Below are 25834 nucleotides of genomic sequence, written 5' to 3'. Positions count from 1 at the left end.
TTCTAAAATGTCACCAATGACTAGATACAATTTGTGAGATTGAGTTTGACCTACCATTTCTATTGACCTCGCTTACATACGGTCACCTTTGCGACAGAGAGACTCCAGACATGGCCGTCCCTTTGGCCCCTTTTGTCCGCCCAGAGGGATGTCTGGGGCCTCCCTCTTTCTCTGCAAACAGCTGCTTTCCACGTGTGTCGACCTCACAACGGATGAAAGGACAACCAGGCCTTATTCACCCTGCTGCAACCCTTGTGCTGTCCTGTCCTCCTTGCCTGGAGAATGACTTGGCTCTCAGCAGTCTGGTGTATAGTGTGTCATGGTTGACAAATCCCAAGGACCCTTTTAGGACTCTCAGGATAACCCAGTGCAGTTAGGTACCATTCAAACAAAAATAAATGCAAGTCACTTATCCAAAAATACACTGGGGGATATAATATATTGCCCTGTGTGCCATGGAAGGACGTATCATCTTTGAAAAATATAGAGCACCTCACTTTTGCTACTATTGTCTTGCAAGTTATTTTCCTGTTGACGAAGTGGCCAAGCAGGATTGCCAGAGGAATGACTACACTGACAGACCCTACAGAACAATGCAAACACTCCAATAATGTTGTTCAGCAGAGGAAGGGGAGGTAGTCTCACACAGACATCTATTTTTACTTGGAATCTCCAATTTCCATTATGTAAGGGGGTGGGGGTAGCCTATCTATACCTTCTGTTGCATTGCACTTTGTCCCTAAACCCATTGTGTAGTTCTCCCAGCGTTTCTCGGTTGTTCGACTAACCCTTTTTGACACTTTTTACTATTGTATAGATTGAGGAAGAGTGAGTCCCATACTGAAGACTTGCTTCCAGCCCCGATTCTTCTTTGTTTTATGAGTTGTGGATAAACAATTTTCCACGACAGCTATTTTAATCCATTTTAATATTTACAGATATAAATCCGGGAAGATCTTTTCTTCAAAACACCACCACAGGCACCTACAACTACCCACCACCCCAACAAAATTTCACAGGAACTGCTTTTTCTAGATTACAGCAATACCTTTTTAGACCATTTCCACAAATGTGTCCCTTTGCCTCAAATGATCATACCTTTAGACAAATCCCTTGTGTCTTTCCTTTTTATCTATCCCCAATCCTGCTGTCTCAACTTTAAAAAAATTCTCACAATACTAGGGTTGTGTGGTAGTCAACACGTAAATGTGTAAAGACAAGCAAATGTAAAGTCAAATTGTAGTCCCCCCCAATCATCTGGGCCTAAGGCAGAAGTCTATGTGTTGTTTTCTTCAAATTACAGAGACTGGGACAGTGATTCTGACAAGTCATTTAAATTTATTCTGACATGCTAAAGGGAATAAATTACACTTTTATAGAATGTCCAGCTGTAAAATAGCTAAAGCTGGGTCAGGGGGAGTAATAGGGAGGGGGAGAAACAGTTACTAGTGTGCATCTGTCTTGACTAAAGGCTGAGAGAAATCCAAATTATTCTTCCCTCACACGACAAAGTATACAGAAATGAAACCCTCAAACTTTCTTTGCAATAAAAAAGGAACGAAAATGAGGAAAAGGTCGCTACTCTATGCAGCAGCGAAGTTTAGTTGCAGAGAGAGAATATTTTACAAGAGGATCTGCTTCATCGCAGGAAGAAACAAAAACACCCTTTCCCCAAATGATCAATTCAATACAGGGAAAGACAACTCCATAAAACTGAGAAAAAAAAAGTAGGTTATCTGATTCTTTAAAAAAAAGTGTATATATATATGTATGTATATAAAAATGATAACGGAAGGGTGGGTGGTGTGAGATTTGTCTCAAAAAACAGAACATTGATGCCATCCATCATAGCAACTCAATAAAAAATGGAGAGAAAAAAAATGACATTTGTCGATTGACATCAACATCTCCAAAAATAAAAATAATTGATGCGTAATTTTGTTTATAAGCAATTTCCAAACAGGTTTAGTCAAGTGGTGCCTAATTTATAATGAATATGCTTTTGTGGAATTTATCTTTTTTATTCATTGTTTGAGATTTCAGAATACCAAGTACAATATAGTTAACGCAGCGTTCTAAAGAGAAACCTAGTAGTCACTAGAATTGTTTTCATCTTCACATTTGAAGCTCTTCTAGCACATTTCAGCAGGCAGAATCTTAATTACCCTTTTTATGAAAAGAAACTAAATAAATCCAATGTTTGCTTAGTAAATACCCAGGATTCATTCATAACAAAGAAAAGTTTCCGTTTACATCTTTCATTTTGCTTGAAAATGAGGGGGAAAAGTTGAATAAGGAAGAGAAAATTGTCGTTTCAAATGTTCAATCTGACTGACGTGTGTCTGGGTCATCGTGCCACGCTCGGTGACTGAGGGAATGGGGACAAAGCTGCTCTGACAGGGGGCCATGAGGTGAGGCAGGCACCCGAGCAGCAGCTCTCAGAGGGAGAAAGTATCAAGGGGAAAGTATTGGCATGTGCACAATAACATCCGCAGTGAGCCAACCATGTCTTATTTTCAGTTTTGAAGAAACACACACAAAAAAAAAATCTTCAGGGACAGGACAATAGAGAAGGCTACAGCTTCGGAAAATTCCATACCAAGCCGGCTTTCTATGTGGATATAGTATATACATACCAATATATAGATATATGCAGAGCATTTTATCTATATAGAGCAATTACATATATAGTATATGGAACGAAAGTTCTTTAACAGGAAAAAAGGGTTGCCCACAATGCCTGGCAGGTTCTGGTGAATTTGATCCTGGATGCCGGGATGTGATTGGAAGGCAAATCCTGCTACGGCCACTCGTCTTCATTTCTTTGTCTTACTGCTCAGAAACCTGCAAGAGAAACGAGAAGAGAGAGAGACAGACAAAGAGACAGAGGCCATAGGTTACACATCAAATAGAACGGGTTATCTTTATCAAAAAAGGGTTGAGCGACTGCTATCAACAAGGCCAAGTAAATCACGGCAGTTTTCCAGCCCTGTAATAAAAAAAGTGCCCAGTCATCAGTCCCGCTCTGCAGCAAGCTCGGACCCACTGCTGCAGAGTGCCTGAGAGGGGGAATCAAACATTTACTCTGAGCCTCCTGTAATGAAGACATTCACCACCACCTTAAGAGGTTCACAACTAGTACAGGAGACAACAGCAGCAGTGTAGTGTACCAGGAGTGGGTATAGACAGAAAGACGAGTGGAAAGCACATAAGGAAACAATGAGTCTTATGAATAAATCTATTTTTAAAGGGCGTAGTTCAACCGAGATAACAAAAACACTTCTAAAAAGACAAACGGGGATGTGTCCTGCCTGTGAGAGTCAACCTCCCATCATGCTTCAATGCAGTGAGAAGTAATCTTTACAGACAGCCATTACCCAATGACATGTATTCCCTCTCCATAGCCACACCCATGCAGCTCAGCAGCAGGCCTTTAGAGGCGCCAATCCAAAGGAGAGGAACATGGGCAGAACAGGATTGGGTAACACAAAGATGTATGAGGATTCCTCAATCTTTCTCATGGGCTTTGGCAATCTTTTGTCTTCCTCGAGCAAGCCTTCACACCTTGATGATGCGTTCCGAGACTCACCGAGTGGGTTTAGATAACTGCAGCTCAAGTCTGGACATGATCTCATCAGATCTGCGTGATATGAGAAGAATTTGACACGAACGCTCCCGAGTCACCTCCTTCTGCTACAGCAATTCCCTCCGATGTGGTAGGATTCAAAGGAAAGGTGCAGTTTTGCTGCAGGCATTACATGGGAGTGTGTTCAGAGAGCCATCAGAGGATCAATCCGCCGGAGAAATAAGCAAAAGTAATGGTTCCGAATTACACATGAAACGCTCTGGAGCTTTCGCTTATTTGACAGATGTCAATGGGAGTCATTGGCTCGATGATAAAATAAAATATACGGATATGAAGGAGGAGGTCCCTGCCGTTTCAAGTGTCCGTATTTCGTTTCGTTGGAGTGGAGGGGCCAGCTGATGTAACAGACCAGTCACACTCAGGGGTGAAAGGGCAGCTCAATTCTCCATATGCGAGCTATTAATAGAACAAGCCTCTTCTAATACAGAAAATATCCTTTAGGAGACTTCCCAGCAACATGACGATGACATTTAGGCTCTACACAGACACTAAATGACCATGTGATGATCAATGTTTTAAAGAGTAAAGGCCTGGGTTAATGGAGTATGCTATGAGCGTTAGCTACTTGCGTTTGCCTGATTATATCAACGTGGCATGCTCTAAACAACTATCATATAATACGAGGCAATTGAGCAATAGAGGGCTGAAACGCAAACTCGCATTAACAAGGTTTCCATTGTTACAAGGCTAACAGAGTAGCCAAGTCAAATTGGTATCCAAGAAACCAGCAAGTTCTTTCAAGCTCCAATACGCCAGAGCTTGGCTATTTAAATTCCTGGATGTGGCTACTCGGCACCCTTCACTGGTAGTGTTATCTTAAAGGGACAGAGAGTAGCAGAGAACAAATAACCATCGTCACCAGGCCTAGAAAGAGATGTCCTTTTATATATTTTATAGCTTTGCTTGTGAGCAGGGGTCCCGTTAACAAAAGGTCCTTAAATTTGTTTTTTTTAAATCAGTTACGTAGGGAAAACTTTGATCTCTCCACCCCTGCAGGGAAGGCACATAAGCAGCGCTCAACTGTGAGCATGGAGTCCACATACTAAAACAGACATAGTGCACAAAGGATTAGACCAATACCACGTCATCAGCAAATCCTATTTATAAACTAGCCTCTTCACAGCACTTGTTCACTGCCATCATGCGGGATGTGCCTTGAAAGAGAGGGGAAGAGAAAGGAGGGCAGACAGAGTGTCCTCCTGCTTTGATTTCATATTTAACGGATTTCAAAGCTCTTCTCGGCAGAGCGGAGACCGAGCACTGTCATTAGTTGTGCCCTGATTGGGGCAGAAGAGGATTTGCCTGACATCACGGAGAAAGCATCTCATACAAGAAAAACTATAACCATCAGCAAATCTAAGCCACCGGAAAGCCTTGTTTGGGACAGGATTTTACCAACAATACGTCACACAAAATGGTAGGGGCTAGCGTGCTGGGGAAGAGCAGGACTGATACACTGAGCCCTCTCAGGGGCGCCATCCGTGTCACGTCACCAACATACATCGGGCCTTTTTTTCCTCTCCAATTAACCTGCACTCAACCCCCAAAAACATTTTTTTGGTCTAATAATAAATACTTAATCCACAGAGCTCAGATGATTCCCATTGTGTATTGAGGACTTAATTCAGCCCTGCCTAAGCCGTCTGAACCAAGCTGGCACACATGGACTAATACACATGGAACGGAGGGAGGGCTTCATTAGAGTCCTCCATGCAGTGTGTGGATAAACGCATGGTGTGTGCGGAGCAGTGAGGTCTGATGAAGCCAATGCGACAGATATTATTTGTGGTGGTTTTAAGTAATAGGGGGTTGGCATTGACTTGTAGTAAACGTGCCTTTTACTACTAAATCTAATACAGGTCAGGTGGCTGGTATCCAACAAGGCCGCCCTGCAATTTCATGCCAGAGATTACAAATCTAAATGGGCTATAGCCTAATCCCTGTGGAAATCCTAGTCGTCACCTGATGAAAACAGCTTCAGGTTTTTTGAAAAATTGGTTTGACTCCTCCACCATCAACCCTGGGCACCCGGGATACCCTCTACGAGAGGGAGGGGGGCGACTGGAATTAAAAGAGGGCATTCAAGAGTCACATCACATGAGCACTAAATTACACATGAAAACAGACAGCAATTTATTAACCATTGCACCAACATGTATGAAACCTTTATTAGTATGTGGTTAGAATCTCACTCCTGCTCATCCAAGTATTTTAGAGCATTCAAATTAAGATTAACAAGTGTTAGATCCAGGAACAATGATTGCGAGAAAGAGTGAATCGTACATCCCATTTAGAGAAGGGGTTAATTCAAAAGAGCGAAATCACTATGATTTTAACATCCAAAGAAGCTGATAAAGCCACCCCTTTGTCCCAGAGAAGAATAAAGACATTTGGGTACAAAGTTAGTAGTCAAATTTCCCAAGGACGTCTTTGCATCTGCAAGACAGACCAATTGAATTTCTCTTTATCTTTTGGGGGCCTCCTCGAACTAACACTTTTTTTTCTCTCATTAATCTGGTGGGAGAGAATGTTCCAAATCCACTTTTTTTTTTACCACTTTGAAGGGGGAATGAAAATGAAAGCAATTGGTGTCTCCATTTTTGCACTCCAAACGTCGCTTGGCTTTTTGCTACTAACCTTTCATGTTACTCTTGGGTTTGTCAGTTTGCTTGCCTGTAGGGGTTTGTGCCTGTTGCCCCTGTCCCCCTGAGGACGCGGCCTGCTGTGCTGCTTTCTGCTTCAGCATTGTCCAGTCAAACGTGTAGTCGTACTGGTGGTTCAGGGTCCTGGACAAACACAAGCATGTTCAGACATTGTCACACTGAGCTCTGCTTTATTAAAATCCCTCTTTACTGTTTAGGCTGAATTTGTTTTCAGCCTTAACATACATGAAAGCAGACAGACTACATGCAAAACATAGGACTATAGCCGTTTGTCCTTTCACATTCTTGTTTAAAAAAAAAGAACACTTCACTATTAACATTAGTACAAACTTATTAACACAACGTGGTTCTGCATTGTGTGTCAACACTGAGAAGAAAAAAAATCAGGACTTGGTGTGCGTTTCAGCTCCTTTGGGGACAGAGGTAAGAGGTTGAGAAATGACGAGCACCTGAAGAGAATGCGGAACAGCTGACGCAGGTACATGTAGTCAGGCGCCTCCTCAAACCGCAGCCCACGGCAGTAGTTCAGGTACATGGCAAACTCTGCGGGAAAACCCTGAAAACAAGTGTCGGAGATCGAATGTTACCTTTTCAACTGTTTTGGTTATTATACATTACAATGACAGTCAGCGCCTATTACATTTCTTTAAGACGCGTCTTGGTAAAATAAGGGCAATTACTGACAGGAAAAAAGTGATTGTGAGGTTACACAAGTTACTCCACAGCCTAATGCAAGGCTTGAGCATGCACTCTCAGCCAGCTACTTAAGTATTTTAATGACCAATGGCCACTATGCTTTCAGTTCCAAGGCTATGCATAACAGCCACTATTTAAAGACGGGATTAGATTAGCACCTCCAGCCACCATCTCTGCTTTTGTACACTATGAGAGAGACAACCTTCAACCGTTTACAAGGCACATACTTCACTGGCTGACGAGGCCACTCAAACTCCAGTAATCTCTCGACTTCCATCATAAGTATCTACCTTTCGGTCCCTGTAACCCTGACTAAAAATAGCGGCACAGCGTGTCACGGAGTTCATCAATTTAACACAGTGGAATCCCTTTACACAGCTGATTGAAGTGATCAAAAGCTTGATGATTAGTTGATCATTTGAATCAGCTGTGTAGTGCTAGGGCAAAAACCAAGAACATGCACCCCTTGGGGTCTCCGAGGATCGAGTTTGGGAAACACGCTTCTATGGTTTCACACACTCACCTTACACAACACCTCGACCGGAGTCGACATCTTCTTCTCGCTAATCTTCTCGTACTTCTGTTTCTTTGTGGCAGCCTGTGGAACATGTGGGCGAGAAATGAAAATGTTGTGCACCACAGTTTAACACTACCCTTTGCAGTTTTGCTTCACCCCCGGTGAGATCAGTGGCCTATAAACAACGTAACAGAATAAGGAATTTGCTTGGCCTGATGTGATTTATAGCACTGAAAGAGCCACCTGAGGGAAATATTGGGTCATTAGAGAAAGTTGTGTTACTCTGTACTAGACTACTCACGGGTCAAATGTGTGTACAAAAGTGGTGTTTCACGACCTAGTCCATCTCGCTAGGCCGGGCAATTGGGTCTGTATGCATGTAAAGAAAGGCTTGGTGCTGTAGGTATTTCAGAAAGTATTCATACCCCTTGACTTATGCCACATTTTGTTTTTATTAACCCTCATTCTACCAGGTAAGTTGTGTTACAGCCTGAACTCAAAATATATATCTCACCCATCTACACACAATACCCAATAATGACAAGGTGAACAAGTTTATTTGCTAATTTATTACAAATGAAATACAGAAATCCCATTTACATAAGTATTCAAACCTCGGAGTCAATACTTTGCAAAAGCACCTTTGGCAGCGATTACAGCGGAGTCTTCCTGGATAGATCTCTAAGGGCTTTCCACACCTGGATTGTACATTTGCCCATTATTCGTTAAGCGCTGTCAAATTAGTTGTTGATCATTGCTGGACAACCGTTTCAGGTCTTACCATAGATTTAAGTAGATTTAAGTCCAAACTAACTTGGCCACTTCACTGCCTTCTTTTTAAGCAACTCCAGTGTAGATTTGAACTTGTGCTTTAGATTATTGTCCTGCAGAAAAGATAATTAATCTCCCTGTGATGGAAAGCAACTAATCCAGGTTCTCCTCTAGGATTTTGCCTGTGCTTAGCTCCATTCCTTTTCTTATGCACAGTCCTTATTACAAGCATACCCATAACATGATGCAACACCAGTATACTTGGAAATATGGAGTGTGTCACTCAATGTGTTGTTTTGGATTTGCCCAAAACATAACACTTTGTTTTCATCTACCAATAGGTCCCCTTCTTCCAACGCATTGGAAAACCTCCCTGGTCTTGGTGGTTGAATCTGTGTTTGAAATTCACTGCTCGACAGAGGGACCTTACAGATGATTGTATGTGTGGGGTACAGAGATTAGGTAGTCATTCACAAATCATGCTAAACACTTATTGCACACAAAGAGTCCATGTAACTTGTGACTTGCTAAGCACATTTTTACTCCTTAACTTATTTAGGCTTGCCATAACAAAGGGGTTGAATACTTATTGACCCAAGACACTTCAGCTTTTTGTTATACTGAACAAAAATACAAAACGCAACAATTTTACTGAGCTAGAGTTCATAAGGAAATCAGTCAATTGAAATAAATTGGGCCTTTATCTATGGATTTCACATGACTGGGCAGGGGCACCCACTTGGGAGCTAGGCCCAGCTAATCAGAATGATTTCCCCCCCCCCCCACAAAAATGGCTTTATTGCAGACAGAAATACTCCTCAGTTTCATCAGCTGTCCGGGTGGCTGGTCTCAGATGCTCCCGCAGGTGAAGAAGCCAGATAGAGGTCCTGGGCTGGCATTGTTACACATGGTCTGCAATTGTGAGGCTGTTTGGAAGTAGTGACAAATTCTCTAAAACAATTGAGGTGGCTTATGGTAGAGAAATGTGGATCAAATTCTCTGGCAACAACTCTGGTGGACAGTCCTGCAGTTAGCATGCCAATTTCATGCTCCCTCAACTTGAGATATCTGTGGCACTGTGTTGTGTGGCCTTTAATTGTCCCCAGCACAAGGTGCACCTGTGTAATGATCATGCTGTTTAATCAACTTCTTGATATGCCACACCTGTCAGGTGGATGGATTATCTTGGCAAAGGAGAACTGCTCACTAACAGGGATAAACACATTTGTGCACAAAATAATATTTTTGTGCATATGGAACATTTGGGATGTTTTATTTCAGCTCATGAAACATGGACCAACACTTTACATGTTGCGTTCATATTTTTGTTCAGTGTAATTTGTTCAAATTTCTAAAAACTTTTACATTATGGGGTATTGTATGTAGGCCAGTGACAAAAAAACATTTTCATTTTAAATTGAGGCTCCCGAGTGGCGCAGCGGTCTAAGGCACTGCATCTCAGCGCAAAAGGTGTCACTGCAGTCCCTGGTTCGAATCCAGGCTGCATCACATCTGGCCGTGATTGGGAGTCCCATAGGGCGGCGCACAATTGGCCCAGCATCGTCCGAGTTTGGCCGAGGTAGGCCGTCATTGTAAATAAGACTGTTCTTAACTGACTTGACAAGTTGAATAAAGGTTAAATAAAAAATAAAAAAGCTGAACCAAAATGTAAAAAGTCAAGCGGTATGAATACTTTTCTAACACCTTGCCGAGGACTTGAGTTTCAAGCACTAGTACTGCTGTTCTATGTAAATTAGACAAATACAGACCTCGTGCTCCCCCATTTAACCCTGTTCGTTGTAAATTAAGCGCCTCACTCACAGATTTTTGCCACGTCAGAAAGGGCGAAGGTGCATAAAACTGTACATTCGAGGCACCCCATTTCTCTGCAGGATATATGAATTTAAAAATAAGGTAGCTAGCGGAACCTCTGGGAAGTAGCTGACCTCAAGGAACACTACAACTTGAAAGGAAAGTTAGGGATAATCTACTAGTAAGACTCGCTAATAAGCTACCCTGCAATGTACGAGGCACATCACACAATGTTAAATTGATTCCCTGAAGTTGTCAGAGGGCAAAACTATATAAACCATTCAGCTAGAGTAAAAAATGAATCCAAATGTGAAGTCATGAAAATGGTAAAGCGGCTGGAATTGATGTTGCGACAGCTGGGGGGAAAAAAACTTAAGAGAAAAAAAGCCTAGTAGCAGGGGGAGGAAAAGCTGTGGCGAGTGAATGAAATATTAACCACCTATTTAGTGGACAGGGGGCCCTAGAGTACCTGCCTGGCCTACCTTTAGTCCCTGCCAGGGCAGGCTGGTTCTGTTGAAATACATCAGGACGTATCCTAGCGACTCCATGTCATCTCGGCGACTGGAAAGAAAGACATTTGGCATTCAGTACATGTGCAAAGGTAATACATCTCGGTTGGTTCAAGCGCAACACATTTCACATTCATCTCAAGGCCTTTTGTAACGGCTGATCTGTACAAGACTGTACCAACTTCCAGACCACTGACACCATTTTACTGGTCTAGTTGAATTATGAGATGCCAAGAGGGTGGGGTGTCTATCCTGTTATAGTTGTTTAACAGGAGGCAATCCTTTTCTCCTTCACAAATTTTGTTTTTGGAGCACAGCTCAGTGAAGCAGCCACATGATTTGTGTTTTTTCATATCCCAACTGAATGCTTAAAATGACATGAAAATGCGCATCCACAAAAAGCTTGTTAAAACAAGGGAACAATAGAATTTCTAACCATGTTAAATTCTATCATCTTATCACGAAATACAATTTTAGCAATGAATCAAGTCTTATAAAAATTGCTGCAAGCTTAGGTTGCGGACATATGCCATAATGGTATGTCAAAAGATAAAGTAGGGGGAAAACACCACATCTCCAGTCGGACTTAATTGCTTACATTCCAGCTCAATACAGAGCAATGGTGGATAAGGGGAGCAAGATTGATCTGGCTAAATTACATGGCCCCATTGGTCAAAACTGGTAATCTGGGTCAATGGGAAGTGCAGCCGTTGGTGGCAGCTAGATTCTAGAGTGACCATGGGAGCAGCTTGGCCATCATGAGGACAAGTCCTTCGAGAGCCACTCTGCAGCCTCAGCAGGAACAAACAAAAGCGCCTTCACGCCACAACAACAACAAAAAAAGGAGTGGATACCAATATAAGTGGGGAAAGAGACCCATTAACCAACATATTAAGTCCTAGGAACCTAGCCACTGTGGCCTATAAGCGTACAAACGAGGAAGGATTAGAGAACATCCGGCGAAGGCTGAAATATATTAGTGGGTGCTGAACTGCTCTTACCTCTGCTCGATTCCCAGATGTGCGTTGATGCTGGCATAGCGAGCTGTGCCTGTGAGATTTTTGTCTTCTCTGTAGGGTATGTGCTGTCGTGTCCGGTTGTCCCGGTATTTTTTGGCCAGACCAAAGTCAATGAGGAACAACTGTAAAAGGAGGGGGGAGAGAATAGTTTTTTTTAATTTTTTTAAACACATTTTAAAGTTGTCCTGATTCAGAGGAGCGGTTGACAAAATTGGAGGCTGGAGCTGAGAAAGACCATGGGTCTATTCTTCCAACTTCCTGCTTTGCCTGGTGTACCATTTGACTAGAGAAGCAGCCATTCTCAAGGCCCCTCATTGTTATCTATGAAAACAATGCTGGTCATGTGACGGCAGGATCAGGATAACACCCAGGGGTCAAAGTCAGAGGCAAATGGAATTTCTGCAGGAAACTCGAATGTTTCTCCCTGCCTATTAACAGCCCTCTAAGGTTGTTGAAAGCGTCGGCCTTCAAAGTCTGTCTTGGATCGGAATGACATCTAAATTTGTGGACTGCCTGCCATACTACTCCACTCTACTGCCCACGCACAACTGCAGGTTGCAGTCCCTGAGAAAATGCCTCGTCCAACAGAAGTGTTTCACTGAGGCAGCACTGACTGACGGCTGCAGTCGTATTGAAACGGATCCACTCAGCCATGCCTCTGCTTGCTTGGCTTAGCCAAGGATTCAAACATTTCCTGTTGTCAAGACAAATAGCTCCGCCAACCGTAAAACTTTATTTGGACGCTTCCATCTGAAGTCTGGTCGGGAGAAAAGGCAGTGAGTGCCACACGCAAGCGTCCACTTGCTGCAAACTAACATTCACTTTCCCACGTTATTCATTAACGTGTGCCTTTTGCTTTAGTTCAATAGGAGGTTTATTGCAGGCAGAATGGAACATTTGAGAGTCGATAAATACACAATGTAGCAAGGGGAGTGAGTGACTACCCTAAATAGCATATTCCAGCTTTCACAGAACAAAAGCATGGGAGCTTCCATTAAACCTACATCGTTGAAACAGTAAACCAAGAATGCTTTAAATTGAAGTAATCTGCTATCTGGCCAAGACATCGGTCAACTATTAAGCCTACAGAACATGCACGAACAATGCGCACAGTCAAAGGATTGCTGAAAGTTAGTTTCATAATTTGAACAAATCAAAAATGTGGTCCAAATACACAACCTTTTTACTTTTCACAAAAAAGTGACCTGTTCTGACCAAATGCTTCCCATTTTCTCCATTCACTAATATTGAAGGAAAATAGATGTTAACATACTGCTACAACATCAATGGCAATTGTGAACGGGGGGATCAGTTACCTGGCAAAAAATACTTAGGTCATCTCACAGGCCAATTACCTTTAAAATACATACATGTTGGTTTCAGCTCTAACATGCCGAGTCACTACAATTTCTTGGATTTTTGGTTCCTACTGGAACAATGTGCGTCAACATACTGAAACATTCATCTTAAAAACAACCATATTGACTCAACAGGCCCATCCTAACAAACCAAACTGTGAAACAAAGTAGCACAAATCTAGATGCTTTTAAAGCTAAGTCAAAGTATGCATCATTTTCTGACTGAGGGTTCTGGTTATGCAAAGCCATACTAGTAATTAGCCTTCAAGCACAGTCTAGTTCCCTTCCAACTTGATGTTGAACTGTAGGTCTGCGAGCACGCATAACCTAACCACACCCATCTGCCGTGCAGGTCCTCATTCGGGGTTTTCAGGCCCTGTATTTCCAAACACTCCTTTTTTTCTGCTCATTGTGCCTCTGGCTTCTGGCCAACAGTTGGCCAGGCTAGGCAGCCTGTGAAGTCAGCAGCAGTCTCTTAACAAGCAGCTGGTTCAGACCAGCTCGAATGCTGCCACATAGGCCTCTGTTCCAGAGCAACTGGCAATCACCACAGCAGTTTTCACAGCCACATGGCCCAGTTATCCCTTCTCTGTAATGCCAAGGTGCAAGTCATATAAACCAAGTAGCTACAGTTGTACTGAGCAGACAGAAAATCTTTAGGAACTTGAAAAATTGCCGTGATCTCACCTCAATTTCGGCTCGTTTTGGCCAGCACGGTCACTTGAAATGGACACACTAGTCATAAGGGTTAGTGACTGATATTTGCCTTGGTTGAGTATTCTAAAACCCAGAAGGCGATGATCATTTGGGAAACCAAGAAGATAAAATAATCTTGTGTATAGCAGGCACGAAAAACTCAGTGAAGCAGCTCCAAGGAAATGGAAAAGCATCCAAAATATCAATGAGCGCCGTGACCACTTCAAATGAGAGGAGAGCGTCTCCCTTCAAAAAAAAGAAAATCATAATCCAGAAAATTCAACAGCATCTCCGCTACTAGTCACCATGTCCTTTATCCACCTACTCTCAGATCCCTGCAATCTAGATTTGGTGTTAATCTCTAGATCTGTTTAGCATGTGTGTCTGGTTTAATGCCAATACAGTGGTCATAAAATATTGACCAAATCAATGAAATAAAAAGTAGTAGTACTGCTTCTAAAATGGTTTTAAAAAAAAGTTTTAAAAAAGTAAAAAAAAAAAAAAAAAGGTCAACAGAATTTGGGGGAGTATTAAGAGGCGGTTGTGGTTTCAGACCTGGTTTAATCCTGAGAAAGATGGGTCCTGAGAAGAACTAACAGCCAAGCTTCTTTTCCTCTTCCCCACTGGAGATTCTAAACACTGAACAAACAATAGAGGGTGCAGTGCATCAAACAGGATTGCTGACAACCCCACAAGGCCAGCGCAGACAGGCAACACCAAGGCTCAGAAAAAGAACGGGAGGAGAGGGAGGAAAATGGGAGGGGGGAGAGAAAGCCCAAGGCCATCCTTCGTCCACCAGCAAGCATATGAGCTAAAATCAGAGAGGAGTCAGACTGTGGGAGGACTTCCTAGAGGAGTCAGCCTGGGCTTAGATGCAAGCCAGTATTTAGGCTAAGCAGATGGGGGGGGGGGGGGGGGGGTCCTGCAGAATATGCAGTCTACACTGCCATACCAATTTCAGTCAGAGGCAGAACTGAAGACAATAACTGCCCAATCCCTAAGTTATTTTACTTTGCTAAAAAAGCAAACACTTATTTCCAAACCTGTTTCACGTTTTTGACTTTGCAGTGGCTTTTTGATATTGCAGCATTTAACGCTAGCAGTGCCACACCAGTAGAAGTGCTTTTATACAATAGTCATTATACAAATTTGGAGTAACAGTCTGTCTGGGTACAGAACACAATATGCAGTTGACTTACTGGCACAACTAGGGTTAAAGGAGGAGGCAAATAATTAAGGCTATTCCCTAAAATGGGCACTCATTTAACAATGTGTGAAAAAGCGTTGTAAAAAACAGACACCCAACCCCACCACCTCCTTGAGATCTCACAGGAAGCAATGGATCAAATAATTGTTTCAAAGTTTATTCTGATGGCTTGGAAACGGTGGAAACCTTCAGTAAGGAAGAGGGTAGAATACTTTGGAAAAGCCCAATCTGGCAATGAGCAGCTCTACAGTGCAAAACAGAGGAAAAGCGTGCAGTAAGAAAGGAGCATGAATTAATCTGCATGGAGCCGTCAATACATGGAGTAGATTTAGCATAGCTGCGAGAGACGCATGACAGGACAGCCTTTGTGATAGTGACTCTTACGATTTCAATAGAGCAGCCCAGGACAAAGCAACAAAACAAGCAATTAGTTTACAATGATGCCAAGCTGAGTATCACTCTCCAAACCATAGGGAAAAATCTATTGTTGGTGAGGTGTACACTTGCAATCTATTAAAGAGTGTGGGGGGGGGGGGGGGGGGGGGGGTGTTATTGCTCTATTGCTCTTCACTCTACTGTTAGCAAAATGTTAGATTTACATCAATGGTGCTATGTCCAAATGAAGACTACTTCAGAAACACACTTCCTGAATTAAAGGCTTTTGGGTACAATAAGCACCATTGTAAAAGAGCAGGTTGGAAGCAGAATGCAGAGTGAGTTCAGGTGAAGAGAACGGCAGTTGATTTAATCATCAAGAGGATAAGAGTGGGGTTCGCAAAAGCTACTGCTCTGCCATGTCTTCCCATCCATTGAGTTCAGTGCACATCCTGCGCAAGACTTCTCGGGCTTGGGTGTCAGAGCTTGCAGTCCAAAAGGATTGTATGTGCACCTTTATAAATGTTGGTGGAGTTTAGTAAAAAAAAACAAAAAAGATTTAAAAAAAAAAGATTTAAAAAAAAAGTGACAATTTTATGTGTATGTAAAAAAAGAAGCTTGAGGCTGGCATTCACACAGACACACAATGGTAAACACTTATTCCAGACAGCACTGCCAAAAATGGTAATACAGGCTTCAACGCTTGAATACCCAAAAGGTACTGCTTCATTTTGATTAGACTAGCCTGTCGCTGACTGATAAGTTTATAACACTAACAACCTCCACAGTTCATGTGGACAGGTCTGTGTTAAAACACACGCATTCCTGCTTTAACTTTGCCAAATGTTGCCTGTCTGCAAGGGCTCAAAATAGTAAGTTTTTTTAAAAACAAAATACAAATCAGGCAACTTGAATACAGTTGGTATATGAAAAAAGAATCCCAAAAACACCTTAATTATTTTCTGCAAGGGGGAAAAGAATAAATGGGATTACACATCATGCAGAAGCCTTTTTTTGGTCTTACTAACACCTGTCTATTATCTGAAAGAGATCCACAACTATAAGAAACATGAGGACTTGTATTACCTGATGGTAAAAGTACCTTAATGTGACTACCAAAACCATTCCATCCTTAACAAGTGGACTAAACCAACCACAAACAATTAGCCTTAAAATGTCCATTACCAAGGACATATAGCCTATTCAAAGAAAATAATCACATGATTTGCCTCACTGAGGATTATATTTTCTACAAAAGAATACTTGGCACCACCAAAGCGTATAAAAACAAGATCATTTGGGCTACTTGGATCACTTCACACAACGTTGTATAAAACAAAGGCAGTAACTAGGTCAGAGATTGTCAACATAATGCATCTCAGGACAGGGAAACTGCTGTAAGCTTACCTTGTTACAGTGACGGCCAATACCCATTAAAAAGTTGTCTGGCTTGATATCTCTGTGAATGAAGTTCTTTGTGTGCACATACTCGATTCTGCTGATCATCTGTGGAGAAAAAAAAATAAAATACGGCTCTCAATCAGTTAACGCAAGAACTTGAAAATAGACTGGTCTTTGCACTTTAGAAAATGGGTTTATGTAAGATTTTTAGGGTTTTAGTCATTCTCCCTTTTGCAGCCAGAAAATGTATGCGTTTTGGGTTTCTTAATAAAATGTTTAAAAAGCAGCCACATGAAGGGGCCAAAGTGAAAGATAAGGAGCAATGATGAAACAAAGCCTTACTTGGTCTGCGAGCATTAGTACAGTTTTCATGGTGAACCGGCGCGAGCAGAAGTTGAAGAGGTCTTCCAGACTGGGTCCCAGCAGGTCCATCACTAGGACATTGTAGTCCTTTTCTTGGCCATACCACCTGCAAGACAGCACCAGCCATATGTCAATATTCATGCTAACCCATAAAAATTATGCATTGGTGTTGTCTTAGGTAAAACTGCACCTAGTAATTTATTAGGCCTATGCAACATAAAAAAAGGTAATGCAACGTGTGTGGTCATAGGTCAATACCATAGCGAAACATTTTGTGGAGGGTGGAGTCTAGCGATTAGGCCTAACCAGTTGTTCCAGAAGCATGGCTTTATTCACAGATGACCAGCATTTTCTGGTTAAAGAGCATGGGGGTCATCATAACCCCATCACAACCCCTGGAACTCTAGTGAATTACAGAGGGAGGCTTCATTTATCATTAACCGGGTGGTTTCATTTTTCATGCGGGGCCTGGTGCTAGTTAAAGAGTAATCAAATGTTATCCTCACAGCTCTGCCATTAGACGTCAGGGGTATTCCCAACACCTCTCCAGTACACTGCCAAACCAGCAGTCACCAGGCAACCATCTTGTCCAAGAATCCAAACAAACAGGTATTGTAGGGGAACGACGTACACTACATGCACAAATGTATGTAGACACCCCTTCAAATTAGTGGATTGGGTTATTTCAGCCACACCCGTTGCGGACAGGTGTATAAAATCGAGCACACAGTCATGCAATCTCAATAGACAAATATTGGCATTCCAATGGCCTTACTGAAGAGCTCAGGGTCTTTCAACATGGCACCATCATAGGATGCCACCTTTCCAACAAGTCAGTTCGTCAAATTCCTGCCCTGGTCAACTGTAAGTGCTGTTATTGTGAAGTGGAAACGTCTAGGAGCAACAACGGCTCAGCCGAGCAGTGTTAACCTCTTACATCTAGACGTTCCGCTAGCGGAACACCTGCTCCAATATCCAATGATAGGCGTGGTGCGAATTACCAATTCCTCAAAAATACAAAAACTTCAATTTTTCAAACATATGACTATTTTACAGCATTTTAAAGACAAGACTCTCCTTTATCTAACCACACTGTCCGATTTCAAAAAGGCTTTCAGCAACCTTTGATGAGCTTCATCAGATGACACACCTAGGACATTATGTTATACAATACATGCATGTTTTGTTTAATCAAGTTCATATTTATATCAAAAACCAGCTTTTTACATTAGCATGTGACGTTCAGAACTAGCATTCCCACCGAACACTTCCGGTGAATTTACTAAATTACTCACGATAAGCGTTCACAAAAAACAAATTATTTTACAATTATAGATACAGAACTCCTTTGTGCAATCGAGGTGTCCGATTTTAAAATAGCTTTTCGGTGAAAGCACATTTTGCAATATTCTGAGTACATAGCCCGGCATCACAGGGCTAGCTATTTAGACACCCAGCAAGTTTAGCCTTCACCAAACTCCGATTTACTATTAGAAAAGTTTGATTACCTTTGGTGTTCTTCGTCAGAATGCACTCCCAGGACTGCTACTTCAATAACAAATGTTGGTTTGGTTCAAAATAATCCATAGTTATATCCAAACAGCGGTGTTTTGTTCGTGCGTTCAAGACACTATCCGAAGTGTAAATAAGGGTCATGCGCACGACGCATTTCGTGACAATTTCTAAATATTCCATTACCGTACTTCGAAGCATGTCAACCGCTGTTTAAAATCAATTTTTATGCCATTTTTCTCGTAAAAAAGCGATAATATTCCGACCGGGAGTGGTGGTTTTCGTTCAAAGATAAAACATGGAGTCGACTCGTGCACGAGCCTGAGTCTCATAGTACTGTGACCAGCCACTATCCAAACGCGCTAATGTTTTTCAGCCAGAGCCTGCAAAGCCACGATTCAGCTTTTTGCCGCCTTCCGAGAGCCCATGGGAGCCGTAGGAAGTGTCACGTAACAGCAGAGATCCCCTGTATTGGATAGAGATAATCAAGAAGGCCAAGAAATTGTCAGACAGGGCACTTCCTGCATGGAATCTTCTCAGGTTTTGGCCTGCCAAATGAGTTCTGTTATACTCACAGACACCATTCAAACAGTTTTAGAAACTTGAGTGTTTTCTATCCAAAGCTAATAATTATATGCATATTCTAGTTTCTGGGCAGGAGTAATAATCAGATTAAATCGGGTACGTTTTTTATCCGGCCGTGAAAATACTGCCCCCTAGCCATAACAGGTTAAGCCACAAGGTCACAGAACAGGACCACCAAGTTCTGAAGCATGTAAAAATCATCTGTTCTCGGTAGCAACACTCACTACAGCGTTCCAAACTGCCTCCGAAAGCAACGTCAGCACAAGAAGTTCGGAAGTTTCACGAAATGGGTTTCCGTGGCAGAGCAGCCGCACACAAGCCTAAGATCACCATGCGCAATGCCAAACATCAGCTGGAGTGGCGTAAAGCTTGCCGCCATTGGACTGTGGAAACGTGTTCTCTGGAGTGATGAATCACGCGTCACCATCAACAAAACGGAGCTATTTCAATATAACTATGGATTATTTCGAACCAAAACAACATGTTGTTGAAGTAGAAGTCCTGGGAGTGCATTCTGACGAAGAACAGCAAAGGTAATCCAATTTTTCTTATAGTAAATCTGAGTTTGGTGAGGGCCAAAGTTGGTGGGTGTCAAATTAGCTAGCCGTGATATCTACTCAGAATATTGCAAAATGTGCTTTCGCCGAAAAGCTATTTTAAAATCTGACACCGCAATTGCATAAAGGAGTTCTGTATCTATAATTCTTAAAATGATTATGTATTTTGTGAACGTTAATCGTGAGTAATTAAGTAAATTGGGTAAAGTGGGTAAAGTGGGTATGCTAGTTCTGAACATCACATGCTAATGTAAAAAGCTGGTTTTGATATAAATATGAACTTGATTGAACAAAACATGCATGTATTGTATAACATAATGTCCTAGGAGTGTCATCTGATGAAGATCAAAGGTTAGTGCTGCATTTAGCTGTGGTTTTGGTTTTTGTGACATATATGCATGCTTTGAAAATGGCTGTGTGATTATTTTTGGCAGGGTACTCTGACATAATCGAATGTTTTGCTTTCGCTGTAAAGCCTTTTTGAAATTGGACAGTGTGGTTAGATTAACGAGAGTCTTGTCTTTAAAATGGTGTAAAATAGTCATGTTTGAGAAATTGAAGTTATAGCATTTATGAGGTATTTGTATTTCGCGCCACACGATTCCACTGGCTGTTGACTAGGTGGGACGCAAACGTTCCACCTTGCCCAGGGAGGTTAACAGAGTGATTTGCCAAGGCAGGATACTCTGACCATAGCCCAAGACAGAAACCTGGCAGTGGCTTCTGATTAAAGTTTCACAAAACCGCTTGTTGCAATTTTGATGAGGCTCTCTTGTTCAGATATCGGTAAGTGGACTGGAGGCAGGGCATGAAAGGGATAAGGAATCCAGTTGTTTGTGTCATCCGTTTCAGGAAAGTAAATGCGTAATTGCGCACAACTCACTCAGGTGCTTCGCTATATCACATTTGACATTGTCAGTAAGCTTGAGTTCATTTGCAAAAATAAAAACACACAATGGAAAGACCTGTGTGTTGTCCTTGTTAATGCAGACAGAGAAGAGCTCCAACTTCTTAATCATAACATCAATTTTGTCCCGCACATTGAATATAGTTGGAGAGTCCCTGTAATCTTAGATTCAGATCATTCAGGCGAGAAAAAACATCACCCAGACAGGCCAGTCGTGTGAGAAACTTGTCACCATGCAAGCGGTCAGACAAGTGAAAATGGTGAGTAAAGAAAACTAAGCTAGTCTCAATTTTTTTTTTTTAAACGTGTCAATACTTTGCCCCTTGATAATCAGCGCACTTCTGTAGGTTGTAAAAGCATTAAATGGTCACTGCCCATATCATTGCATAGAGCAAAAAGACAAGAGTTCAGGAGCCTTGCTTTAACAAAGTTAACCCTTTTCACTGTAAGGCTCCAAAACGTCTTTAACCTGTTAGGGCTAGGGGGCAGTATTGACACGGCTGGATAAAAAACATACCCGATTTAATCTGGTTACCACTCCTACCCAGTAACTAGAATATGCATATACTTATTACATATGGATAGAAAACACCCTAAAGTTTCTAAAACTGTTTGAATGGTGTCTGTGAGTATAACAGAACTCAAATGGCAGGTCAAAACCTGAGAGATTCCTTTACAGGAAGTGGCCTGTCTGACCATTTCTTGAACTTCTTTTCCATCTCTATCATTTACTAAGGATCTCTGCTCTAACGTGACACTTCCCACGTCGTCCATAGGCGCTCAGAGCCCGGGAAAAAACAGAATGTCGTCATTCCAGCCCCAGGCTGAAACACATTATCGCCTTTCTCAAGTGGCCGATCAAGGGACACTGGGCTTAGGCGCGTGACCCGACCGCCCCCGCCTTTGTGATTTTTCCCTCTGTTTGCCGAAAAGGAGATTCCCTGTCGGAATATTATCGCTTTTCTACGAGAAAAATGGCGTAAAAATTGATTTTAAACAGCGGTTGACATGCTTCGAAGTACGGTAATGGAATATTTAGAATTTTTTGGTCACGAATTGCGCCATGCGCTCGACCCTTCTTTACCATTTCGGATAGTGTCTGGAACGCACGAACAAAACGCCGCTATTCGGATATAACGATGGATTATTTTGGACCAAACCAACATTTGTTATTGAAGTAGCAGTCCTGGGAGTGCATTCTGACGAAGACAACAAAAGGTAATCAAACTTTTATAATAGTAAATATGATTATGGTGAGTGCTAAACTTGCCGGGTGTCTAAATAGCTAGCCCGTGATGCCTGGGCTATGTACTTAGAATATTGCAAAATGTGCTTTCACCGAAAAGCTATTTTAAAATCGGACATATCGAGTGCATAGAGGAGGTCTGTATCTATAATTCTTAAAATAATTGTTATGCTTTTTGTGAACGTTTATCGTGAGTAATTTAGTAAAATGTTAGCGAATTCCCCGGAAGTTTGCGGGGGGGGTATGCTAGTTCTGAACGTCACATGCTAATGTAAAAAGCTGGTTTTTGATATAAATATGAACTTGATTGAACAAAACATGCATGTATTGTATAACATAATGTCCTAGGGTTGTCATCTGATGAAGATCATCAAAGGTGAGTGCTGCATTTAGCTGTCTTCTGGGTTTTGGTGACATATGCTGGCTTGAAAAATGGGTGTCTGATTATTTCTGGCTTGGTACTCTGCTGACATAATCTAATGTTTTGCTTTCGTTGTAAAGCCTTTTTGAAATCGGACAGTGTGGTTAGATTGACGAGAAGTCTTGTCTTTAAATAGCTGTAAAATAGTCATATGTTTGAGAAATTGAAGTAATAGGATTTTTAAGGTTTTGAAAATCGCGCCACAGGCTTAAAGTGGCTGTTACGTAGGTGGGACGAATTCGTCCCGCCTAGCCCAGAGAGGTTAAAGCTGTCAGGCATTCCCTTGGCAGCAAGAGCCTCTCGGTGGATGCTACAGTGTACCCAAGTGGCGTCGGGAGCAACTGCTTGCACGCACATTACCACTGAACTATGTCTCCCTGTCATGGCTTTTGCGCCATCAGCAGGGTTCTACAGCGCAAGTATTTCATTCACATTTGCCCCTAAAAATAGATGTGCGAATCTGAATAATCTTTACTCGTAAATAATTTCAACCTACCGTAATCCATTTCTCCCCCGCTGCTAATTGTTTAAAAACTACAAGTCTCACATTTCTAAGTGTCATGCGCCAACCACAGTATTGTTCTGTGATGACGCAGTCCAGTCAGAGTGACAGAAAGGTGAACACTGGGAAAAAGTTACGTGCAGACATCACTAAAAATGAAGCCCATTCAATTTTATTTAAGCGAAAAAGAGACGAGAAAGAGGAATCCGGCGAGGGGGATGCGCAAGGTTCAACTAATGAAGCTTCTTCACAAAGTTTACCTGAGGTGGCTAACGTTAGCAAAGCTGCCGAGAACAACGTTAGCGAAGCTGCCGAGAACAACGTTAGCGAAGCTGCCGTGACCCCTGCTGTCACGTCAACTGTAGCCGGCGGAGGGAGAACATACAGAATCAATGCGAATTGGCTCAAAATGTTCCCATGGCTAGAGTTCGAAAACAACATCATGGTCTGCAAATATTGTTCAGGGCAGAAACAGGCAGTCAACACGTCCTTCGTGTCAGGAAACCCACATCTGAAAAGGATAGCGTAGCGAAACATAACATCTCGCGTTGGCATAGCCAGTGCAGAGATCTGTACCTGTTGAGACGGACGGACGGACGGGGGGGGGGAATAATACTCATCAGGCACTGTGTCAGCAGCCTTGGAGGAAAGTGCTGCTGTCTGAGAAGAGGAGGCAGCTGAAAATAAACATTGCATACTTCATTTGCAAAATAACCTTTCGTCAAATTTGGGCTGCTTATCAGACTCGACCACAAAAATGGAGTTGACATTAATCCCACATACGACAATGAAGTAAGATGTGCAGAGATGATCAGTCAAATTGCTGACATAATAAGAGAGCCTGTCAGCGAAGCATCTTGCCGTTCTAATAAACGGAGACACTGATATATCCAACACCGAATGCGAGATTGTCTACGTGCGCTTGTTGGAGGATGGCAAGCCAATCAAACTCCTAGTCGGACAACAGACCTTTGAGCACTCCCATGCCATTGCTAAGTTGCTTCTCTTATAGGCTTTATTCTTGTATAACGTTTAATCATTAATCGTAATGGCGATAGAATTTAGTTTGTCAGAAATACTTTTGTATAATAGTTTTTTTGTTGTGTTGTCATTCGAGGTTTTTTGGATGCCACCAAGGCCGCATTTCGTGCTGTTTGCCCAGAGGAGGTTGGAGGGTCATGGATGAAGAAGTGCATCTCCTTCAGGGCAGAGATTTCCCACCTGCAGAGAGAGGCAAGGGGGCATATAATCCCAATCCACTGTATGCCACAGAATTTATTAGTTACAAACCTATGATTGTGTTTTATTTGCTAGCAGAGAATGTTAAATACTGTGTGTGTGCGTGCGCACGCGCTAAGTGTTGGAATGGTAAATACCACTGAATTATTGTTTTGTTGGCTCAAGAGACGGGGGGAAGAAGGTGAATTGTTTGGAAGATTCTGTTCTGACTTTCACAGGCTAGAGCTGGCAATACTGACCATTCAGAAGAAAGAGCCAATGGGGTCTGTCATGTACGATCTTCTGAATCCGATATAGAAGACTTATCACTTCAGCGGCAATTCCAAACAAGAGCTCTATGTTCTCGGGCAAGAGCTCAGTGTGGATATTTTCACACCGTCTACTGTCAAGGGAACTTCCTGGATCCCCCATGCCCACAAAGTGTTCCTGCGGCATGGACAAGACAAGGACCTTGCCACTGACGAAGGCCAGTACTCCGTTGTTCTGCAGCACAAGGAGCACCTGGCCGAGCATCAACAACAGCGGAAGTTCAAGGGCGGGCAAAGGTCAGTTTTAAACAAGAAATGTAATACCACACTAGTTTTAAATAATAGGTTCAAGACTCAAATTAACTTTCAGAATTAAGTAATTGACAGGTGACAGCTTATTTACTCACTACTTAACAGAAAGCGGGAATTGGAGAATGCACTCATGTATTCTGCCATTTTCTCAGACATGTTTGACGAGCTATCCTCACAGCCTCACCCTGTAAAAGGAATGACCTGATCCTCCCCCAAGCCACATCTGAGTTGAGGAAGACAGTGACCAGACTGGAAGTACTAAAGCTTAGGGCAAAGGCAGGAGGCATGCTGGAGAAGATCCAGACCATGCTTGCTCAGCAGCAGGGTGATGAGAGGAGATTCCAGGTGTGTTAGGATGAGAGCTTGTTAGGATGTAAGAGAAATCGATGATTGAGACAGATTCTCAATGTGGGAATCAATGTATTCGTTGCCCAATAGACAGATTTGAGGTTAAGGAGGGAAATGCAGTGGAGAGGTCTTAAAAATATATATGGGAGACAGACAAACGGCCAGACATTTCATGCTGATGATATGTGTGCGTGTCTCTGTGTGTGTCTCTGTGTTTTATTTCTGTTCAAGGGAATAACACTGAAGGGGAATCTGAAAGGCTTCACGGACCTCACCAATCCCCAGCTGAAGCAGCACAGAGGCGGCAATCAACATCAGTGTGGATGATCTCAAAGCCAGGTTTGATGGTTTGCTGAAAGATGAGGCTGTCCAGACCCCAGGAGTCTTTCAGAGTGCTAAACCCTGACACATGGCCAGAAGACCAGGCCAGCCTTCTCACCTTTGGCAATCGTGTGGCAGACCCGATGAGGCATTAAGGAGCCTCTAGAAAAGGTAAGAATTTATTTGACACTGCATTGCCATATGAGACAATGTTAAGTTTGCATATTTGCAAACTCACTTGCTCTGTTCAATCCTGCCGATCAGGCTGCAACATGGCTCCAATCCAGGATGAGTAGCAGGGGCTGAAAATCCTGGTCAGCCACAATTTCAAGGACAAGTCCTACAGTGGGAGACCATGTTGACAAAGGTTGAAGCTGCTTTGGGGTCTCCACCACCGAAGACCTGATGAGGATCAGCCTGGAGGGGCCCTTCTGTCGAGGAGTTCGATCCCACTCCTGCCGTGGACCGCTGGCTGACCTCTAAGCGTACCAGACGGCCAACATACAAAAGCAGCTGGACAACTGATATCCTTTGTGTCTAGTAGGCATGGGTCAATGTGTGATTTTGGTGGTATGTGCTGTTGCACATATGTATGTCCCGTAG

At 42.5% G+C, this 25834-nt stretch overlaps 1 protein-coding gene across 13 annotated transcripts in view; it reads right to left on the bottom strand.

The window, feature by feature from the left end:
- Positions 1-2167: 2167 nt before the first annotated feature.
- LOC106604944 (casein kinase I) overlaps positions 2168-25834 on the bottom strand; it is a 35401-nt gene continuing 11734 nt past the window's right edge. Inside the window, exons 3-12 of one of the 13 annotated variants that reach the window (XR_006769874.2) lie at positions 17013-17139; positions 16677-16775; positions 14243-14326; positions 11616-11755; positions 10579-10666; positions 7529-7603; positions 6759-6865; positions 6284-6432; positions 5609-5707; positions 2511-2844 (exon numbers count right to left, since the gene is read on the bottom strand). Coding sequence is in view for 7 of the 13 variants with exons in the window: in XM_045718258.2 (XP_045574214.1) it covers positions 2837-2844; positions 6284-6432; positions 6759-6865; positions 7529-7603; positions 10579-10666; positions 11616-11755; positions 14243-14326; positions 16677-16775; positions 17013-17139 (877 nt within the window). In the remaining 6 variants the exon portion in view is untranslated. Of the gene's footprint in view, positions 2845-5608; positions 5708-6278; positions 6433-6758; positions 6866-7528; positions 7604-10578; positions 10667-11615; positions 11756-14242; positions 14327-16676; positions 16776-17012; positions 17140-25834 lie in introns of those variants that run through there. The other 12 variants (XR_006769877.2, XR_006769876.2, XM_045718258.2 and 9 more) reach the window with 12 other exon arrangements.

This window comes from Salmo salar, chromosome 05 (assembly GCF_965601325.2).
Source record: "Salmo salar chromosome 05, fSalSal1, whole genome shotgun sequence".
NCBI lineage: Eukaryota > Metazoa > Chordata > Actinopteri > Salmoniformes > Salmonidae > Salmo > Salmo salar.
Note: the sequence above shows the minus strand (reverse complement) of the source record. Positions and strands in the feature narration are given on the sequence as shown.